General features: G+C 39.0%; 1 protein-coding gene across 1 annotated transcript in view; it reads right to left on the bottom strand.

Annotated features, from left to right (window-relative positions):
- The window catches only part of REPS2 (RALBP1 associated Eps domain containing 2), a 97,925-nt gene that overhangs the window by 29,096 nt on the left and 51,432 nt on the right, over positions 1-17,397 (bottom strand). The window contains exons 10-14 of the mRNA XM_054060093.1: positions 16,337-16,431; positions 11,594-11,663; positions 9,487-9,552; positions 5,874-5,916; positions 3,219-3,355 (exon numbers count right to left, since the gene is read on the bottom strand). Coding sequence (XP_053916068.1) covers positions 3,219-3,355; positions 5,874-5,916; positions 9,487-9,552; positions 11,594-11,663; positions 16,337-16,431 — 411 coding nt within the window. The remainder of the gene's footprint in view (positions 1-3,218; positions 3,356-5,873; positions 5,917-9,486; positions 9,553-11,593; positions 11,664-16,336; positions 16,432-17,397) is intronic.

Here is a 17,397-nt window from a genome sequence, read left to right as displayed (position 1 = left end):
TTTTGAAAACCTAGAAAGAAAGGAAGGCATAAAGAAAACAAAGCAAAAAATTCAGTCAAGAGTACGTTACAATAGAAAATAATAAACCTGTGGGCAGAAACACATCATATTCAATATTTATGCCAGGCTGTATTAACGCAATAGCCAAGAAACCTAAATAGTACATTGCCACCACATCATCTATGTTGTGAATCTGTAGCTGTATCGTCTGATGGCAGAAGGAAACTATTCTAACTTCATTTTTCATACTGTCAGCAAAATTAAGAATACACTTGCTATTATACAACTACGTGCAATTTAATTCATGCAAGCATGCTTGTATTAGAAGTGGTGGGGCCAGCAGGATCAGAGAAGTGATTGTGCCCCTGTATTAGGCACTGGTGAGGCTCACCCTTGAATACTGTGTTCCGTGTTAGGCTCCTCAGTACAGGAAAGGCATTGAGCTGCTAGAGCGTGTCCAGAGGAGGGAAACAAAAGGGAAACAAAGCCGGTAAAGGCTCTGGAGCACCAGTCTTACAAGGAGTGCCTGAGGGAACTGGAACTGTTTAGTCTGGAGAAGAGGAGGCTGAGGGGAGACCTTATTGCTCTCCACAACTACCTGAAAGGAGGTTGTAGCGAGATGGGTGTTGTTCTCTTCTCCCAAGTGATTAGCGATAGGATGAGAGGAAGTGGACTCAAGTTGCACCAGGGAAGGTTTAGATTGAATATTAGGAATAATTTCTTTGCTGAAGGGTGGTCAAGCACTGCAACAGACCGCTTAATGAAGTGGTGGAGTCACTATCCCTGGAAGTGTTCAAAAGAAGTGTGTGGACATGGCACTTTGGGACATGGTTTAGTAGGCACGGCGGTGTTGGGCTGATGGTTGGACTTGATCTTACAGCTCTTTTCCAACCTTAGTGATTCTATGTGCACACACTTTCTTTTCATCGAGGCTCTCTGGTTTAGGGTGCTAAATCCCTCGGCCCTTCTACAAGCTGTCTTTTTAGAAAGTGTAATGGGCACCTCCGTAAAGAGTTTGGCTCCAAAAGTATAACCACTCCCTGAGGAAGACCTGTGTCTAAGTGAAAAAGGTTTCCAAATCTGGTAAGATTGGAATGTCTACTAAGAAGCAAGTTCAGCAGCAAAAAAAGATGAAAAAAAAAAATAAATTAAAAAAAAAGGAGGCAACCGAAACAAGAGAAGTGGAAGAAAAGAAAGTAGCTGTACAAAATCACATTATCAATAGGATGTTGCAGAATAACAGCTACTGGGGCTTAGTGATAGGGAAGAGCATGCAAATGTTTCTTCATAGAACAAAAAATTGAAAATATGACTTCCAATGCAGACATTTTACTTCAACGCAGAGCAAGGTAAATAAACCTTGGTACTTGGGTATGCTGGGATGGGTTGATTTAATCCCCTCCTTTAGATGATGCAGATTTATCTGAACTGGAAACCTTCTTTGATGTGGCCTACAAATTGTTTAACAAGTTTTTCCTTAAATTTTCCAAGGCTACAAATTCATCCTTATTCTTTCACAATGAATATTTACATTTTTGACACAAAATAGAGCAACTATACAGTCACAACAAATATCCAGTACTGCCACCAGGGGAAATTCACAGGAGCAAAAAATCACAGGCCAGCACCCTGTCGGTACAGGAGGAAGCGGAACCTCTGGAAGACTTTCCATATTTCTGCAATTTGATAGCACACTATACTTCAAGTTTGTCAACACAGAGCCAATTTTTGTTCCAACTATAAACAGCCATAAATTTGAAAATACAATGAACAGTTTTAGGAATGACCAAAGCTCACCCTTTTTTTGCAAGTAATCAACTGCCTATCCTTACTTAATTGCCCCATTTCCAATGAGAAGACCTTCCAAAAAGTATTGATAGGATGGAGTCACCCTTTCCCACACTCACTACAACATTGTTAATTGTTGAGTTGCCCAGAAAAACCATTACGTTACTTCAAAAATAATGATGACTTTCAAAATGATCCATTTCAAACACAAGATGTTACTTTTCATTCACAGAATGATTTCTTTGAGAATTTACATTTTCCTTTCATTTGTGTTCCAAGAGAAACTTAAATCCAAGTTTATTTCCTTCCAGTTATACTTTTTATCTGGATTCTGAGAGGATTTGTTGCCTTAGAAAATGTGTGCTTGGCTCTGTTTAGGGTTTTATTTTGATGTATAATGAAAACAAAATTGGAGGCAACAGATCCCTGAACTGAAACCTCATTCAAAGATTGTTTCTCTGTGTAAGGCAGGAAAAAAACCCCAAACACCTATGTTTATTCCTGTTGAGGTTCAGGACACATAGCCACAGCAGGACTCTTGAATTCTGTCTGGTGTTTGCACCAAAAAAAAAAAAAGTCCCATATACCGAGAGGTGAAGTTCTTTCTTTTCTACTCCAACAACCACATTAGTGAGCCCAGTTAAAACATTCCTTGACACAGTCAAACCCTAGCTTTTTTCTGAAGCATAAACATGGCCATCTTTAACGTAGTCCTTGAATCAGATGATTGGTGTGCACCTCATAAAGCTGTAGTCTGGTTCATGGACACTGCTAAAGCACAGCAATGCTGGGCAACTGCTGCCCTGAGCAAACAGCTCCTCTTTCCACCACCCACTGTGCAAGGCAAAATGACCACTCAAGTACTAATGTGCCGAAGAGCAGGGTTTTTTTCAGTCCACTCCAGCTGCTATTCTATATTTTCTCTCTCTCCACTCAACATGTACCCATGTCAAATAAATTTCCCTTTCTCTTTACTCAACGAATAGTTTCCGTGAATGCTCTCGCATGCACATGGAAGACTTCAGCACCAAAAATGGCTGCACACAAGAAATTTCATTTCTGCCACTTTAAACGTTAAGGGTTTTCTTCCTGCTTCTGAACTACAACAAGTAAATAGTAATAAAAATCAAACACATTGCAGTCACTGATGAGAACTGGCTAAACAGCCAGAGTAGTTATAAACAGTCAGTGATGACAGCCTACCATATGTTAAGCTTCCCATTATCGTGCCAGAAAACATTATAATCACCTTAATTACAGCAACAGTGATTTTTCTCCTCGGTGGCCATGTAATGCAAGAAAGTGTAACTTCTTCTGTTCTGTAGCATACTACTGTCTATAGCAAAGGCGAGCATACGCACATATCTTCAAGCATTTGTGCAAACAGATAAAATTGCCAAGTATGCTCAAAAGAAGGGAAGAAACATTACCTTGTGTGTTTTGTTGAAATATTTTGTTTAGATCCAAAGAGGAAGCTCTGGAATGTGATTTCTGTGGCCTTGGAGGTGGAGTAGGGGGCTCTTCTCCCTTTTTCATGGCATCTTCTATTGATGTGCTAGAATAAGACCTAAGGAAAAAGAGTGAGGAAGAAAATACTTTATATCAGAAATTCATTTTAAACAACTACAGTGAATAGTACCTAAAAATACACAGACCAGAACTCAGGTTCATGGAGGAAATTCTTTGCCCTAATGGCTAAAAGTTACCCCTTGTAACAAGACAAATTTATGCGGCAAGAGGGATCTATGCATCTGGAGAAAGGAACAAGACATGCTTACAGGGTTAGTATTTTTTAAGGCCTTTTATATCAGAGCTTCAGGCCTTCTTACATAACTTTATCTGTCAACAGGATAATTGTAGCAACCATTTGGAACAAACCTGAGTAAATTCCACCCCCCCTTACAGTTTCTGTTGCCTATTCCAACTGCAAGGTTAGTGTTTACACATGTATAGCTTCAACCCATTTCTTGCAAATATCCATTTCGTAATTTATAATCTAACTATCAGAATAAATTTTTCATTGCAAACACACCAAATTCCACAAAATCCAGAAAAACTGAATGGCTCCAAAGTGTCCAAAACTGGTCAAGTATATGGCTCAGTACATCTTTCCAGGCTCTTCCACATCACATTATGTGGTGCATTTGCTAAGAATTTTGATTTTGCTGAAGAGTGTCCAATATTTTTCAGCTGTTGTTAGTTACCAGTTTTTCTGCAAGACTGAGAGCTTTATTCAAAATGAGCACTGACAGTGTAAGATGTTACACTTACTCTAACACATTATGCATGACAGGCAAGACCAAAAACACATTTGAGAAGAACAGAAATAACTCCCACTAATTGGAAACTGATCTTTTCTTTGCCAAGCAGTCTGCTGTTAGAAAACACGTCTTTAGTGGGACAGACATTTGGCAACACTGATCTTATGTTTCAGATGTAAACTTTAATAACAGGAGGGAAAGCAGGAATTGCTTCAAAATGTACATACGACACAAAAACCCCTGCTGATGCAGAATTTTTCATTTTGGTAGAGTCTTGAGCTCCATAGCTTTATCTTATCAGACCTAACCCACCCTTCCTGAAACAAATGGCAAGGCTTTGAACCAGGATCTTAAGGTTTTATAATTCTAATTTCCATACTACATGGTGCATATTTTACTTGCACTAAAATCGTACAGCCTAAAAGTCTGAGATTTTTAATTTTTTTTTAAGATTGAGTAAGATACCAAGCAAAGTCATGCCTGCTCCAGCAGTGCCAACACAGAGCCTGGTGACAGTTAATCACTCCTTGCAGCAGACAGACCTAACACCTGAAAGTCAGTTAAGAGTAAGCTTTTAAAAATCTGCACAGCTTAAGCTAGAAAGCCAAGCTCCAGAGCTGAGAGCTGTTAGTCTTGAATCTGTAGCCTCTGCTGGTCAGGTACACCTGAAGACAAGAGACCATTTGATGTTATAGAGCCCTCCAGGCTAGGCAGGACAAGGACAACAGAAGGTCTGAGGTTAAGGATGTGCTCATGAATCTTCAGTCTCAACTTCTGCATTGAAGTAGTGACATATAGGCAGATGAGAGACAGTCACATGTGACACAGTAGTCACATTCGAGTGACCTTTTTTCAAACTTGATTAAGCATCTTCTGTTTTCACATTTTTGCATAAGATACTTTTTAACTTATTTTTTGCATATTTGCAATTTATGATTCAGAACACAAAGTAAATTTAAAACAGTGTGGAAACTAAAAAGCCTTGGACAACAGCAGAAAAATGGCACAAAAGGCATGGATTTCCATCTTCATTCATCATGCTTATCATGATCCTCTCTTATTAGCAGGCTTTAACAAGCTTTTAAGGAGAGTGCCTGACTATGCTCATCACCTAAGAAAAAGAAACAAAGCTCTCTGACCAGTGTTAACAAAACAAAAGTTGGAAGGTGAATGCATGATATGGCTATAACCAGAATGGTGAACAGCCAAAACCAACACATAATCCATTTATACACAGTATTTTCTGGCACAGGTCTCCCTTTTCTTTCTTCAAAATATCCAACTTAGCAGGAGTAATTCTAGCACACGACAGTATAATTCCATGAGTCCTTCCATCATATGCCAACCAGCCATAGCCAAGTACCCGCCAACGAAAGGATTCACTCACCCACAACCAAGAGCTGAGCTACTACTATTGTTTCTGTGGGAGCACGCAGTGTCTCTCTCCATATGCAACCACCGTGCAGGGTCCAACAGCACAAAACTGCTGAGAACATTCCCCGCAACGGGGTGGTCCTTGCTGTCCCGCCACAAAACTCTTGGGACTGGGCTGGAGGCAGTCACCACCCTGATGAGGCAGCAGGGCTGGGCAGACAGGCAGAAGTCCCAGCGCCTCATGATCACAGATCACAGGGCTCGAAGCAGTACTTCTGTAGGGCCTGTAGCTTACAGGTCTCTCACGGTAAACCTGTCTTATCTGAGCTGGACTTCCAGCACAACACCGGCTTAAAAAAATATGTTAAAAATTGCAACAGCTGTTCTTACACCCGTGTCTAACACCAGAGGAATCTATGTCATCTCCTGAAATAGAAATGAAAGCAGTACCTGGATCGTGGTCTGGCTTTAAGTGCATTAGATTCCTGAGCAGCTGAAACAGAAAAAAAGAACTGCTAAAACATCGCATTTTAAATGAACGCCTTTAGCTGTAGAATCAGTGTTGATTAAAAACATGAGTGTTGCAAATGCGGATGTGAAAGTATGCTCATCTCACGTGAGCAAATGGAGATTGATTTTCACTTCTCCTTCCCCTTTGTTTCTGCAGTGTGTGAATGTCCTAAGAATTCAAAAGTCCACATGTAGTCAAAGTTTCACCTTTATGATTTGGTTACCAGAATGCAGGAAAAGCAATAGGTCTGACAGCTCTAACCTGTACTCCTGGATGCAGTTGTAACAAAGCAACGTAAGGAATAGGATAAACTTTGCACAGAAAACATCTTACATTCCTACTCCAGGTACCTATTAGATGCCCTGCTTCACAAAGCACAAAGGTTTATGCCCTTCCTAAACACGTTAGCTGATCAGTATAAATGTGCATCATCTTGCCAGCCCTAAAAAAAATAAGCACATCAGGTTAAAACTACTTTGACATTTGGAAGGAAAGATACTTGAAAGTACAAAGCTTTACCCGTCAAGTGTTGATGAAACACATTTCTATAAATGTAAAAATTTGGGTTTTTATTTGGATGAATTCCAAATATTGTACCACATTACAAATTTTACGTGACAGGAAAACAATAGTGCTGACATCTTCTCTGGGTAATTCCTCGAGGCTTTCTTTGATTTACAATCTTTTTGTGACTTTTCTGTTACTCTCCTTACTAACATCAGATAATCTGGAGAAAACACATCTGTGTGATTGCTTTCCAATTCAGCACACTGAGATATCCTCAAGATATTACAGCAGCATCAATGATCCCAACGCACACACAAAGCAAATCCTTATACTTTTCGCATTATTCTGCTAATCAAGGTACAACACTTAAGAGAAGCAGGTAGGTTGGAGTTAAAAAATAATTCTCAGAGTTTCTAGCTTCCTTCAGGTGTATGCCTGCTTTCAAGTCAGATATTTATCATCAGCTGCTAGAGAGCACCACCTGAGAATACGACAGATCCTCCAAAACGCGGAGCAGGAGCTACCTGTGGTATCATCTAGCAAACACTGACTTTATAATGGTTTGCATTGTACTACTGCACAGACCCTCCATAGGAGGCTTTAGGCTCACAGAAGACGAGTAGCAGCATATGACATGTGTATAGCCACACACTATTTCTTCACAAAAGAAACTGCTTTTAGGGTCATAACAGTGCTAGTTGGTGCATTGGATGGAATAAACTCAAATGCAGCTGCCAGTGACACCAATGATCACTTATAAACTCAGTTCTAGTAGATAATTGTCACCACCAAACTGGCTCACAGTAAGTCCAGATTTCTGTGCAACAAACTCTTCCCAGCAACTAAAGGAGGAAGAGCAAATTATTATTAAAATATGCAGTGGTGATAATCTTTCTCTCTCTGTTTCAAACTCCCAGAGAACACAACTTCAGACGCTGCTTCCCTACAGCCATATGACCCAATTTTTCCCATGATGAAATTGCTGATTATTAAATTACATGCACAATTATTAAATATAGACCACTTAGAAATAGGAAGTATAATTCCTTTCCAAGCTAAGCCATACTTAAGAACCTTTAATTTTTTCTTCTTTTATAGAGACCATGATTCTGTTTATAGTTGCTTTAGAAAGCTTTTCGTCTAAAAACATGCAGGTAAAATTGACGTTCAAGCCCTTCAAGGACATCTTGTTGAGGTAAACAGGAAAGCACACAAGGAAGATAGAATCCTGAAATGCCTACTAACAAAAAAATAAAACCAATAGAATACTACTGCCAAGGATTTTCTTTTAAGCTTTTGAAAAATCAGGAAATTCAAGGCTACAAATCCACAATACTCAGACTTAGCTTTACCTTTCAGAAGAAGTAGTATAATATAACAAAATATTATAAACTGGCCAGATATAAAGGAGTTGCAGAAACTACAAATTTTTTACTGATTTCAAATTTCTAGTCTTTTTGATGGCAAAGGAACCTGTCCCTATACACGGATACATCAGATTCCTGAATTTACATAAACAACCCAAGCGAATAACCAAAGAAGGATACAAAATTTCTCCCACTTCATCTTAACCAAGTTTTCATCCTGAAGGTTAACGATTACAACGACCCTTCAGAAAGGTGAACAGTTCTGAAATAATCACTCAATTATTGTGTTGTACCTAGCCCACTGCATAGACAAATATTTTTACTTCTAACATTGATTGTATCATGCAACCTGAGAGTGTGCCCACTCAAACCCTCAAAGTGCAGCCCAGCAAGGGTAAAACCCCTACAGTGACAGAAGTCATGGTAACTGGGTGATGTTCTGCCACTGTCTCCCTTGGAATACAAACACAGCAATGCTGCTGGAGAAGCACAGCAACATTGGGAAGGCCTCCCTGACTAGGAGACAGAGGACATGGGGAAAAGAGGTTGGTGGCAAAGGAGATGTGCAGGTGAGAGTAGTATTTTTTTCCCTAAGTGTACCAAACATGGAATTGCTGAACGGAAAATACCTCCCCCACCTCCACGGGTGCTCCTGGGCAAAAGTTGGAGGAGAACAGAACTGCAAGTCTCACAATCACTCGTCTCTTCCCCCTCAGAGGGAAGTGTAAGAGTGTTTGTGTGAAGAAGCAGCAGCAATCATTTGAGAATAGGAGCTGAAGATGGGAAATCTGGCAGCTGTCAAGTGTTTGGGAAGAAGCCAGGGAAAAAATGAGTTGGGAAACGAGGCATGCAGCTGTTGAGCAGCCATGAATAAATTGAGCTATAAGACAAAACTGCTGTGACAGACATGAGTGGTCAGTTTTCTTCATCAAGGATATCTTCACAAGTAAAAACATTTATGCAAAAGAAAAAGGAAGTGAGTCCAGATTTTTGCTTGCCTGGGACCAGGGAGGGCACGCAAACACTCTTACTACTCCAGGAAAGAGATTAACAAAGAGAAAGTAGTCAAGGGAGGTCTGGTGAACTGAACTGAATACATGGGAAGTTTCTGGAGCAACAGAAACTTCGGGGGGGGGGGGTGTTCAACAAAGAAACACCCCTCAAATCAAAAGCTTGTGTTAAGTGTTCTGAATGCCACGGGGTTCATGTTTCCGAAAGCCTACCTTAAGGTCCTTGACAAGAGAACATGAAAGCTCAGTTTTTACAAAGAAATAGACCATTTCAGAATAGTTACTGAATACTTATTCCACACTTAAGAGCTTTTATCAGGAGGTGCAATATTCATGCTCTGAGATCTCATTTGTAGTACAGAAAACCAAAAGTCAGACTCCTTACAAACTGATGTGTTAAAAACATTTCCCACAAATGAAGAATGCACATACACTAAAAACAAGGGAAAAAAAAAAAAAGGAAACCTTTTGACAACCTGAAACACTAATTAAGATTAATTTTGCGGGTTGCAGTAGTCATTTTGAGGTAAAAGCTATTTTTAGTAGAAAACCAGTATGAGAGCAGAAGGATCTTAAAAAGTTAATCACATCACATTAATTTAAGCTTACTGTGATATAAAAATATATCAAAATTCTAATGGAAGTAACATCAATTATTTTCTTCTTACCTGTTTTCACAGTCAAGTGCTGAAATTCCTTTGGTATCATTTTGAGAGCAGTGTTTCCTTTAAGAGCTTAATAAAACAAGACAGAACAATGGGAATTACTTTAAGTATGTGCAGATAAAAATCTACAGGTATTAGCTCTGAGACAGGAACATCTAAACCAGTATTAGAACATCTAATAATGTCAAACACTTGAAAAGAAAACTAGTCAGAAAACTTTAGAACACCCAAGTACTCAAAAAAGCAACAATTTCTAAGATTACAAAAGTCAAGAACCTAAAGGCCTATGCCTCAATTGCCAAATAATCTCAAATCTTGAGAACTGGGAGGTTTGAGTGCTTAAAACCAAGGACCACTTCCCTTTCGGAGACGAGTGCTCTCAGAGACAGCAGCCAGGGACACCTGGAAGAGCCAGGACTCATGTCTCCCAGATTACAAATCTGAAAAGCCAGGGCACACAGAAAACTGTCTACTTCTGGCAACTGAAACCTCACCAGCCTCAGGAAATGTCAATACGGCACCAACAGAACCAGAGTTAAAATTCAGGAAATCACAATTTTTGTGCTTATTTCTCTTCCTACACATCCTTTATCGATGACTTTCTTAAGGCATTATTAACACACTATGGCTTATTTTAACATACTGTAATATACTGTACTATCAATAACCACCTGGAATGAAATCTCTTCATCAAATAAAACATGTGGGAAAAGCAGCTCTTAGGATCCAGTTGTACTTACTTTATCTTCTGTATTTAACTATATTATAACCTGACCAGTTAACCATATAAGTAAAGCTAATTTGCTTATACAGTTTTGAAAATGCAGGAAAATTGACTTCTACAGTCCCAAACTACGGGTTCTTTACTTCTGGGAGATCTCCTCAGTCAGGACAGCAATGCACTCTTTCATTTGCCAGAATAGCAAGAAATCATAGAACAAGAGCATCTGTTTGGTTGAAAAGGTAGGAATGTTGTCATAAATACAGCAAATCTTCAGCCCTGAAGGATTACATGCACCAAACCAGCATCCCATCTTACTTAATGTCAGCTAGAAAAACCAAAGCATAAGTTCTTCACCTAAACAGGGCAGGAAAAAAAGATCCTCCTAGTAAAAAGCAAATCTTCCCTAGGCATTTCAAACCAATAACCTTCAAGGTTCAAGACCTGCTCTGGTTCATTATGAATTTTACACCACCACAAACCTTGTCAACAAAACATTTATTTCTTGGAACATGCCAACTTGTCAAAATGTCAACTCTGACAACATTTCTTTGAATAAGGGATACTGGGAATCTGCCAAACTGTCACACCTGAGTGCAGAAGGTGATCCAGCAATGTGGACTACCTACTCTCACAACTCTGATGCAACTTTAACATGTGCACAGCTGGGAAGTCACAATATTTTTTTTTCAGTTAATGTGTAACTCACTGCTCTGAGAATGAGGCAACAAAATACCCACAACTGTTTCGTTTCCACAGCAGGAACACAGCAAATGAGAACCTGAAAAGCTGGGAAAAGGGAATGAATGACTGTGACGATTCAGTGCTGACTCCGGAAGCCCTAGACACTACTGAGTGGAAAAGGATCATTTAAATTTCACATGGGTTGCTGCTGATGGATTTCAAGTGAAATAAATGAACTGAGTATTTGCAATCCAATTTGTCCAAAACTTTTGATTTGCAAGAAAATATAGAGGTTGTTTTTAAACAGGAATAAAAACTAATTATAAAATTGTTATTTTGGGCAAAAAGGGAAATCCAAAATTTGGCACAATGTAGTCTTTACTCTTACAAAATTCCTGATAACAACAATTACAACCTTGTTAAAATAAGAAGAGCAACTTTATTTGCCTTAGGACTAAACATATTTTAGGGGGTATATTATGTATTATTTCCATAATGACAAAGCTAATTTTGAAGTAAAGTCATTCACTTATTTGTCTTCAACTCAGCTGCCATCAATGAGGTCTCTTTAAATCTACAGCAACACACAGCCAGCTTAGAAATTAAACATACCATTGCTTCTGTCAAGAAATACATGGGATTACTATAAACACATAGAATTTAACCCATAATGGGGGGAAAAAAAAAAGTTATTTATTCAACTACCTTGTTTGTCATCTTTCTTTCCATCTTGTAACAAGGCAGAGTTATCACGTATCTCTTCAGCTGATGTCTTCTTAAAGAAAGAAGATTTATTTATTAAACTGATTGGTATAGCTCACACATTTCCGCAGTCAAACATTTAAGAATACTGACCAATGCAAATAAAGGTGAAATTCTCTCTTGCACCACAATTTGCTTTGTCAGATAAAGAAGCATAGAGGACCTACAGAAAGACACTGTAAGTCTGCTTTTCAAGGTACAGCAGTTCACTACCTGCAATTAGAGAAGCACTTCAAGAGTGAATCACAAGGAGCTAAGGACTATACACAAGGACAGACGTTTCACAACAGAGCAATGTCATTCTGTGTTTTCTTTCCTCTTTGGGTGCAACACTCCTCTTACAGTTGAGGAAACCTCCTCCAGCCCCTTCACCAGAGTTATGGTCTCCATCGGAACAGTCTTTTTAGTCAAAACTCCAGCTGTACTGCAGAGCCCTATAGTTCTACATTTAAAGTTTGTGGTTAATAACCTAATCCTGAGGCTAATCTTTGAACTACTCTTTTCTTTCACCATGCAATCATTGAGATAGGAAAACCAAATTTCATTAGCATGTTTTGGAGGCCCGTTCAGGCCTCTGGTAGGAGAAAAACCAGGAAATTCTCCCCAGTCCCATCCCTCAACTTCCCTTTATTTCACCATTGACTTATAGGTATTTGTTGTTCTTGTAACCTCTGCTGTGCAGCTCACAAAAAGGAACCAGGAACAACTTAAATTTCCATTACATCTGTAAGAACAAGGATACAATCTGCAGCCAAAAGACCACTAAAGCAAACATCAGAAATCCCAAGCTTCTCCAAACATTATGTGGTGCTGGTTTTTTTCCCAGGGAGCATGGAAGAGGTTGGACATAAAAATGGCTTAAAATCCATTGGGCCTTTAAAAATGCAGGCAAAAAAAATAGATTTTGCAGACAAAAAAAACAAAACCAAAACAAAACAAAAAAACCCAAAAATAAAAATATAAAGTCAGTAATTCAAGAAAGCCATGTCCAGAGTAAAGGGCTATGAGATCTGTTTATCTGTTTCATACAGCCGCACGTGGGAATCCCTAGTGCTTCTGAGGAAGCAAGACAGCAAAAACATGGCTTGAGGACTGAAAATGTATCAACAGTACACATCAATGGCTACGCTGACATTCTAAAGTAAAGAGTTTTAGACTGAGGACCTAATTCAGTGCATGCTTGAATCAATGGAATGACTCGCAAATTTAAATGAACTGTGAGCACGACATTTCTGAGGGAGTCTAGAGCAACCCCGGACACTCATTTTGCAGATAGTGAGTAATCTCGTGTTTTACCTTCAGCTTTTGGCAGTGAGAAAGCTTGTGGAAAAGAGTCAAAGGAATGGAGGAAAAGAAGTCCAGAACCAGATTGGGGGACAAAAACTTGAGAAAAAGAAATGGGAAGAGAAAACGTCCTTCGTTAACAGAAATCAGTCACCCTTGTCATTTTTGAGTGTAAGATTAACAAAGTCTAGCATTCAGGTGACCTGTCTCCTGCCATTATTTCCCTTATGGATGCATTCAAGAACTGTTTCTATTGTATTGCAGTACTGTAGTTCAGCAGTCACAGTGAAAATGGTCATTTGAAATTAAATTAAGCAGCTCAAACAGATGAAAGGTGGAAAGAGACAAAGACATGGAGATAATGCATAATGTAATTGCATTGATAATACAATTTTTTAATGTATTAATCAAGTATCTAAACTATATTTGTTTGAGTAGCCAAGCTACAAATTAAATTGTAACAGTGGATTACTGCACTTCCCATGCAGGAAAGTGAATGGGAGATGAATTACTGACCTTCTAAATTATACTCATTCAGAGTACTAATTCTGAATATAAGAACATCAGTTGAAAAATAATAAAAAAAAAATCAAGTAAAAATCATTCTTAAATCAGTTTTTAGAAGAGATTTTATAGTTATCTTGAATAACAAAGAACCAGAATAACAAGGCTCTGAAACAAACTGAGATCTTTGCCCTGCATGTCTATGAGGAAATGAGGAAACAGAGCAGAAGTAGTCAAACAACTCTGATATATTCAGGTAACATTGTCTATGTGCAGCCAAAAGGCAATCATGGTACAGATTCTTCTTCATTTTCCATATAGCCATAAAAAATAGCTGATTTTGCAGAACATCCTGTCACACTGAAGAACCTAGAAATGAAGCAGAAGATCCAGCTGTTCCCTCAAGAACATTACCTGACTACAAAGGCAGCACAGTAATCTGCAAGTTATTGGCAGTTATGGCAAGAATGTCTCAAGGAAGAGAGCACAGAGATAAGGCAGAAGAAGTCTGAAAGCTTAACTGCTGAAAATCAAATTTAAAATTAGAAATAAAATGGAGGAATTGTTGTGTATTTGACTTTTTTTTCCATTTGTGCTGTATGGCCTTTACAGCTATTTAATTATTACCATAGTATTCCTGCTACTATCATCTCGTTGCAACAGAAATATCTAAAAAGCTAAAAACATACTATTTAATTGCCTAGGAAATCAGCTCATTTAAGATTTATCCTTACTCCATGTACACATTCAAGGATCACAAACAAGAAGAGCCTAAAAAGCAGAGATTTAATAAGATTATAAAATTGTATTGGTTAGGTTACTGGAATGACATTTTATTTCTAAGGAACATAGGATGACTCAGAAAGCAAGACTTCTGAGCTTGCTGGAACATATAAAAGATGTTCTAGTCTCACAGTCCCAAAGGCTGTGCTGTGAAAGAGCAAACTTCCTCACAACACTGCAGTAACAAAAGACTACTTTGCATATCCGGGTAATCATTTGCAAAGCCACTAACTTCACAAAAAACAAGTGTTCCCTAGACCACAGAGATACTGATGTAGATTCTGAAGCCAGGAACTTACATAATTATATATTTATCTAGATTTTTATACAATGTAATTATATATGTTATTTTTTTTTACATATCCAGTATCTTGGTTTTAAATTGGAAGGAGAAGGATATAGACAAGACGTTAGGAAGGAATTCTTCACTGTGAGTGTGGGCAAAAGGTTGCCCAGGGAAGTCGTGGCTGCCCCATCCCTGGAGGTGTCCAACGCCAGGTTGGATGGGGCCTTGGGCAGCCTGATCCAGTGGGAGGTGTCCCCGCCCATGGCAGGGGGGTAGGGACTGGATGGGCTCTGGGGTCCTTTCCAACCCAACCCATTCCATGATTCTGTGGTTCTATGATCTGCGGTGAAATAGGAATGATGATAGGAATGGTTGGACTTGATGACCTAAGAGGTCTTTTCCAATCTAGTGATTCTATGATTCTATGTATGCACACAAAAGTGAAACAACCTGACGCTCGTGGGCCTTGCCTACTGACAAAAAACATCTGAACAGGGATGGGACAGTTTTTAAGCCGAAAACAAATAACTCTCTGAATACGAATATCTTAAGCTGATGCAGTGACTTGACTCAAGTATTGAGTTGACTCTTACTGCGGTTTGGAAATGGAATTATGTATGCATGTACGCAAACATGCTGACATCAGCAGATGAGTTTTCAATGCAAATTGCCTTGAATTTTGCCTCTTATGCTTCTTTATATTGCAAGTCAATACTATATACGTATATATATATACACACTAATGAGGCAGATTCTCAAGGGTCTGTTGAGTTTTACCACATAACCACACACTGAAGAAGTGCTAGCACAGCACGCCCTGTGGCATAATCTCACAGCCCCTCGTGACAAACCCTCCCAAAAGAAAGCCATATGCAAGGGACAAGGCTGTTATGCTACAGTAAAGGTCCTGCCTACACTGCCAACGCACCAGCAGCCCACACGACCAGAACAGCAGTGCTGCTTTCAAAGCCCAGTATCACTGCTGTGCTTTGGCCAAGCTGCTGGACAAAGCAGCAGCACCAGAGAGACTGTATATTTTTTTTTAACAGTTCCAGAAGGTACACTGAATGCATAAAGCATTGGCTGCAGCACTGCCCAAAGTGAACATTGCACTCCTTAGCAGCTTTAGTGTCCGTTTGGTAGTGTCACTACTCAGCAGAATTCGATGAAGGAACAAATGGGTTCTGACCTAGGAACTCCCCAGAGCAAGACGTAGAGAGGAAATGACCAGAAAACCCCCTCGCTGCGCTGCCATGACATACCATTACTTTTTTAACTTGGAAGCTGCGTCAGAAGGGCCCATTCTTGCAGCCTGTCTGCAATTTGATTCACTATCTTTAACACTAAACTCTAAAGATCCTCAGTGTATATATTCCTAGTTGCAATATCCAGGCACAACCTGGTGGCCATGGTTAGTCCAGCTTTCTGGAAGCTTTCAAGTTTCAGTTCTTAACTTCAGTGATAAGCTCTTCTCTTTAATTTAGTTTTGCTTGCAATAGCCTTCCACTACAAGGCTGATATCTGTTGTGATATTGCTACAACGGATCTCCTTTCCTCCCTCAAAACACTCCTCCTGGCTCCTTACAATTGCTAGCCAAACCCTTAGACGGTAGTTCCTTAGACCAGGAAAAGGCTGGATATTAAAATGGAAATTGAATTGCTTAGAAAAGAATATGCATATTTGTACTGTACAAAAATGGCTCAACGGTACACATAGAGACTCCTGAAGTCCTCTTAAAGACTCGCAGTTCTGCTGCTACGCATATCACAGTCATTGTGAAACTGGGCTACTACTCTGCACAGCAACTACCCTGCTTATGCCTCCTTACCTCTGTCCGACTGAAGTCCCGAGTCTGCTGACTGCCTGGCAATGACTCAGAGTAAGAATCAAATAGTGCACAGTCACGCAAGGGCTTCAAAGAAGCTGCAGGGGAAAGAAAAAGAAAGAAAAAACAATAAAACCACCAGGGACATGCCAAGTCTTTGGTTAATATACACTTTTAAAAATCTGCTTCAGCAAAATTTCGCCCTTAATTTCTACATAACGAACTGACCTATACGCCACACATGACGAACCATGAAGAAAAATCTATCTTGTATTTTGAATAACCCAATGTTACAAAAGGGGTAAAGTATAATTTCTGTTTAAATAAACTGTGACACTTGGGAGAAATGACTCTTAGCAAACATTAACTGTCAGACGAGCCATTTATTTGCATTTTTTCTTTTCACAGTCCTGTATTAACTTAGTCGGCCTTATAGTTTAAACTTTGCTGGCTTAGGAACGTTAAAGGTACTCACCAAACCTTCAACTCTGATTTTTGACATTTTGAATACTGAAAAGTATAATAGAAACTACATTATACACTAAAGAGCAGTAAAAAGCAAGGACGGTAGTTGCTGTGTTATATACCATCTTTGGTGTTCTGTAACTAAACAGCACTGAGAGCAGCAAAAAAAAAAAAAAAAAAGTAAAAAGAAAAATCAACTTTAACTTCTCGAGCAATATTCACAAGAAGCTCATTTATATTCCATAAGCTCACACTCTTCTGCTGATACCACTCTGGGATTAGTTCCTCTGAGATAAATCTGCCTGAACAGCTGGAAAACATTTTTTTGTTTAAGATCGATGTATTGAAAGGCAGAATAACCAGCTCTGAGGTCAAATTTCTAGTTTCTGGCTAGCATCTATCTTATCTTAATAAATTAAGTTCTCGAAAATCTGTCCTAATTTACAATGCAGGGGGTTACATACGGGGCAAATAGCTTTAAAGATTCTGCAAATTTGTTCTAATAAAAACTTTGAGAAAAGAAGTTGGTGGGTCAAATTGTAAGTGGAGATGTGCCAATATAGTATTTGGCCATGCACTTAATAGTTTATAGAATAAGT

Source organism: Cuculus canorus, chromosome 1, assembly GCF_017976375.1.
Source record: "Cuculus canorus isolate bCucCan1 chromosome 1, bCucCan1.pri, whole genome shotgun sequence".
In the NCBI taxonomy this organism is placed as follows: Eukaryota; Metazoa; Chordata; class Aves; order Cuculiformes; family Cuculidae; genus Cuculus; species Cuculus canorus.
Note: the sequence above shows the minus strand (reverse complement) of the source record. Positions and strands in the feature narration are given on the sequence as shown.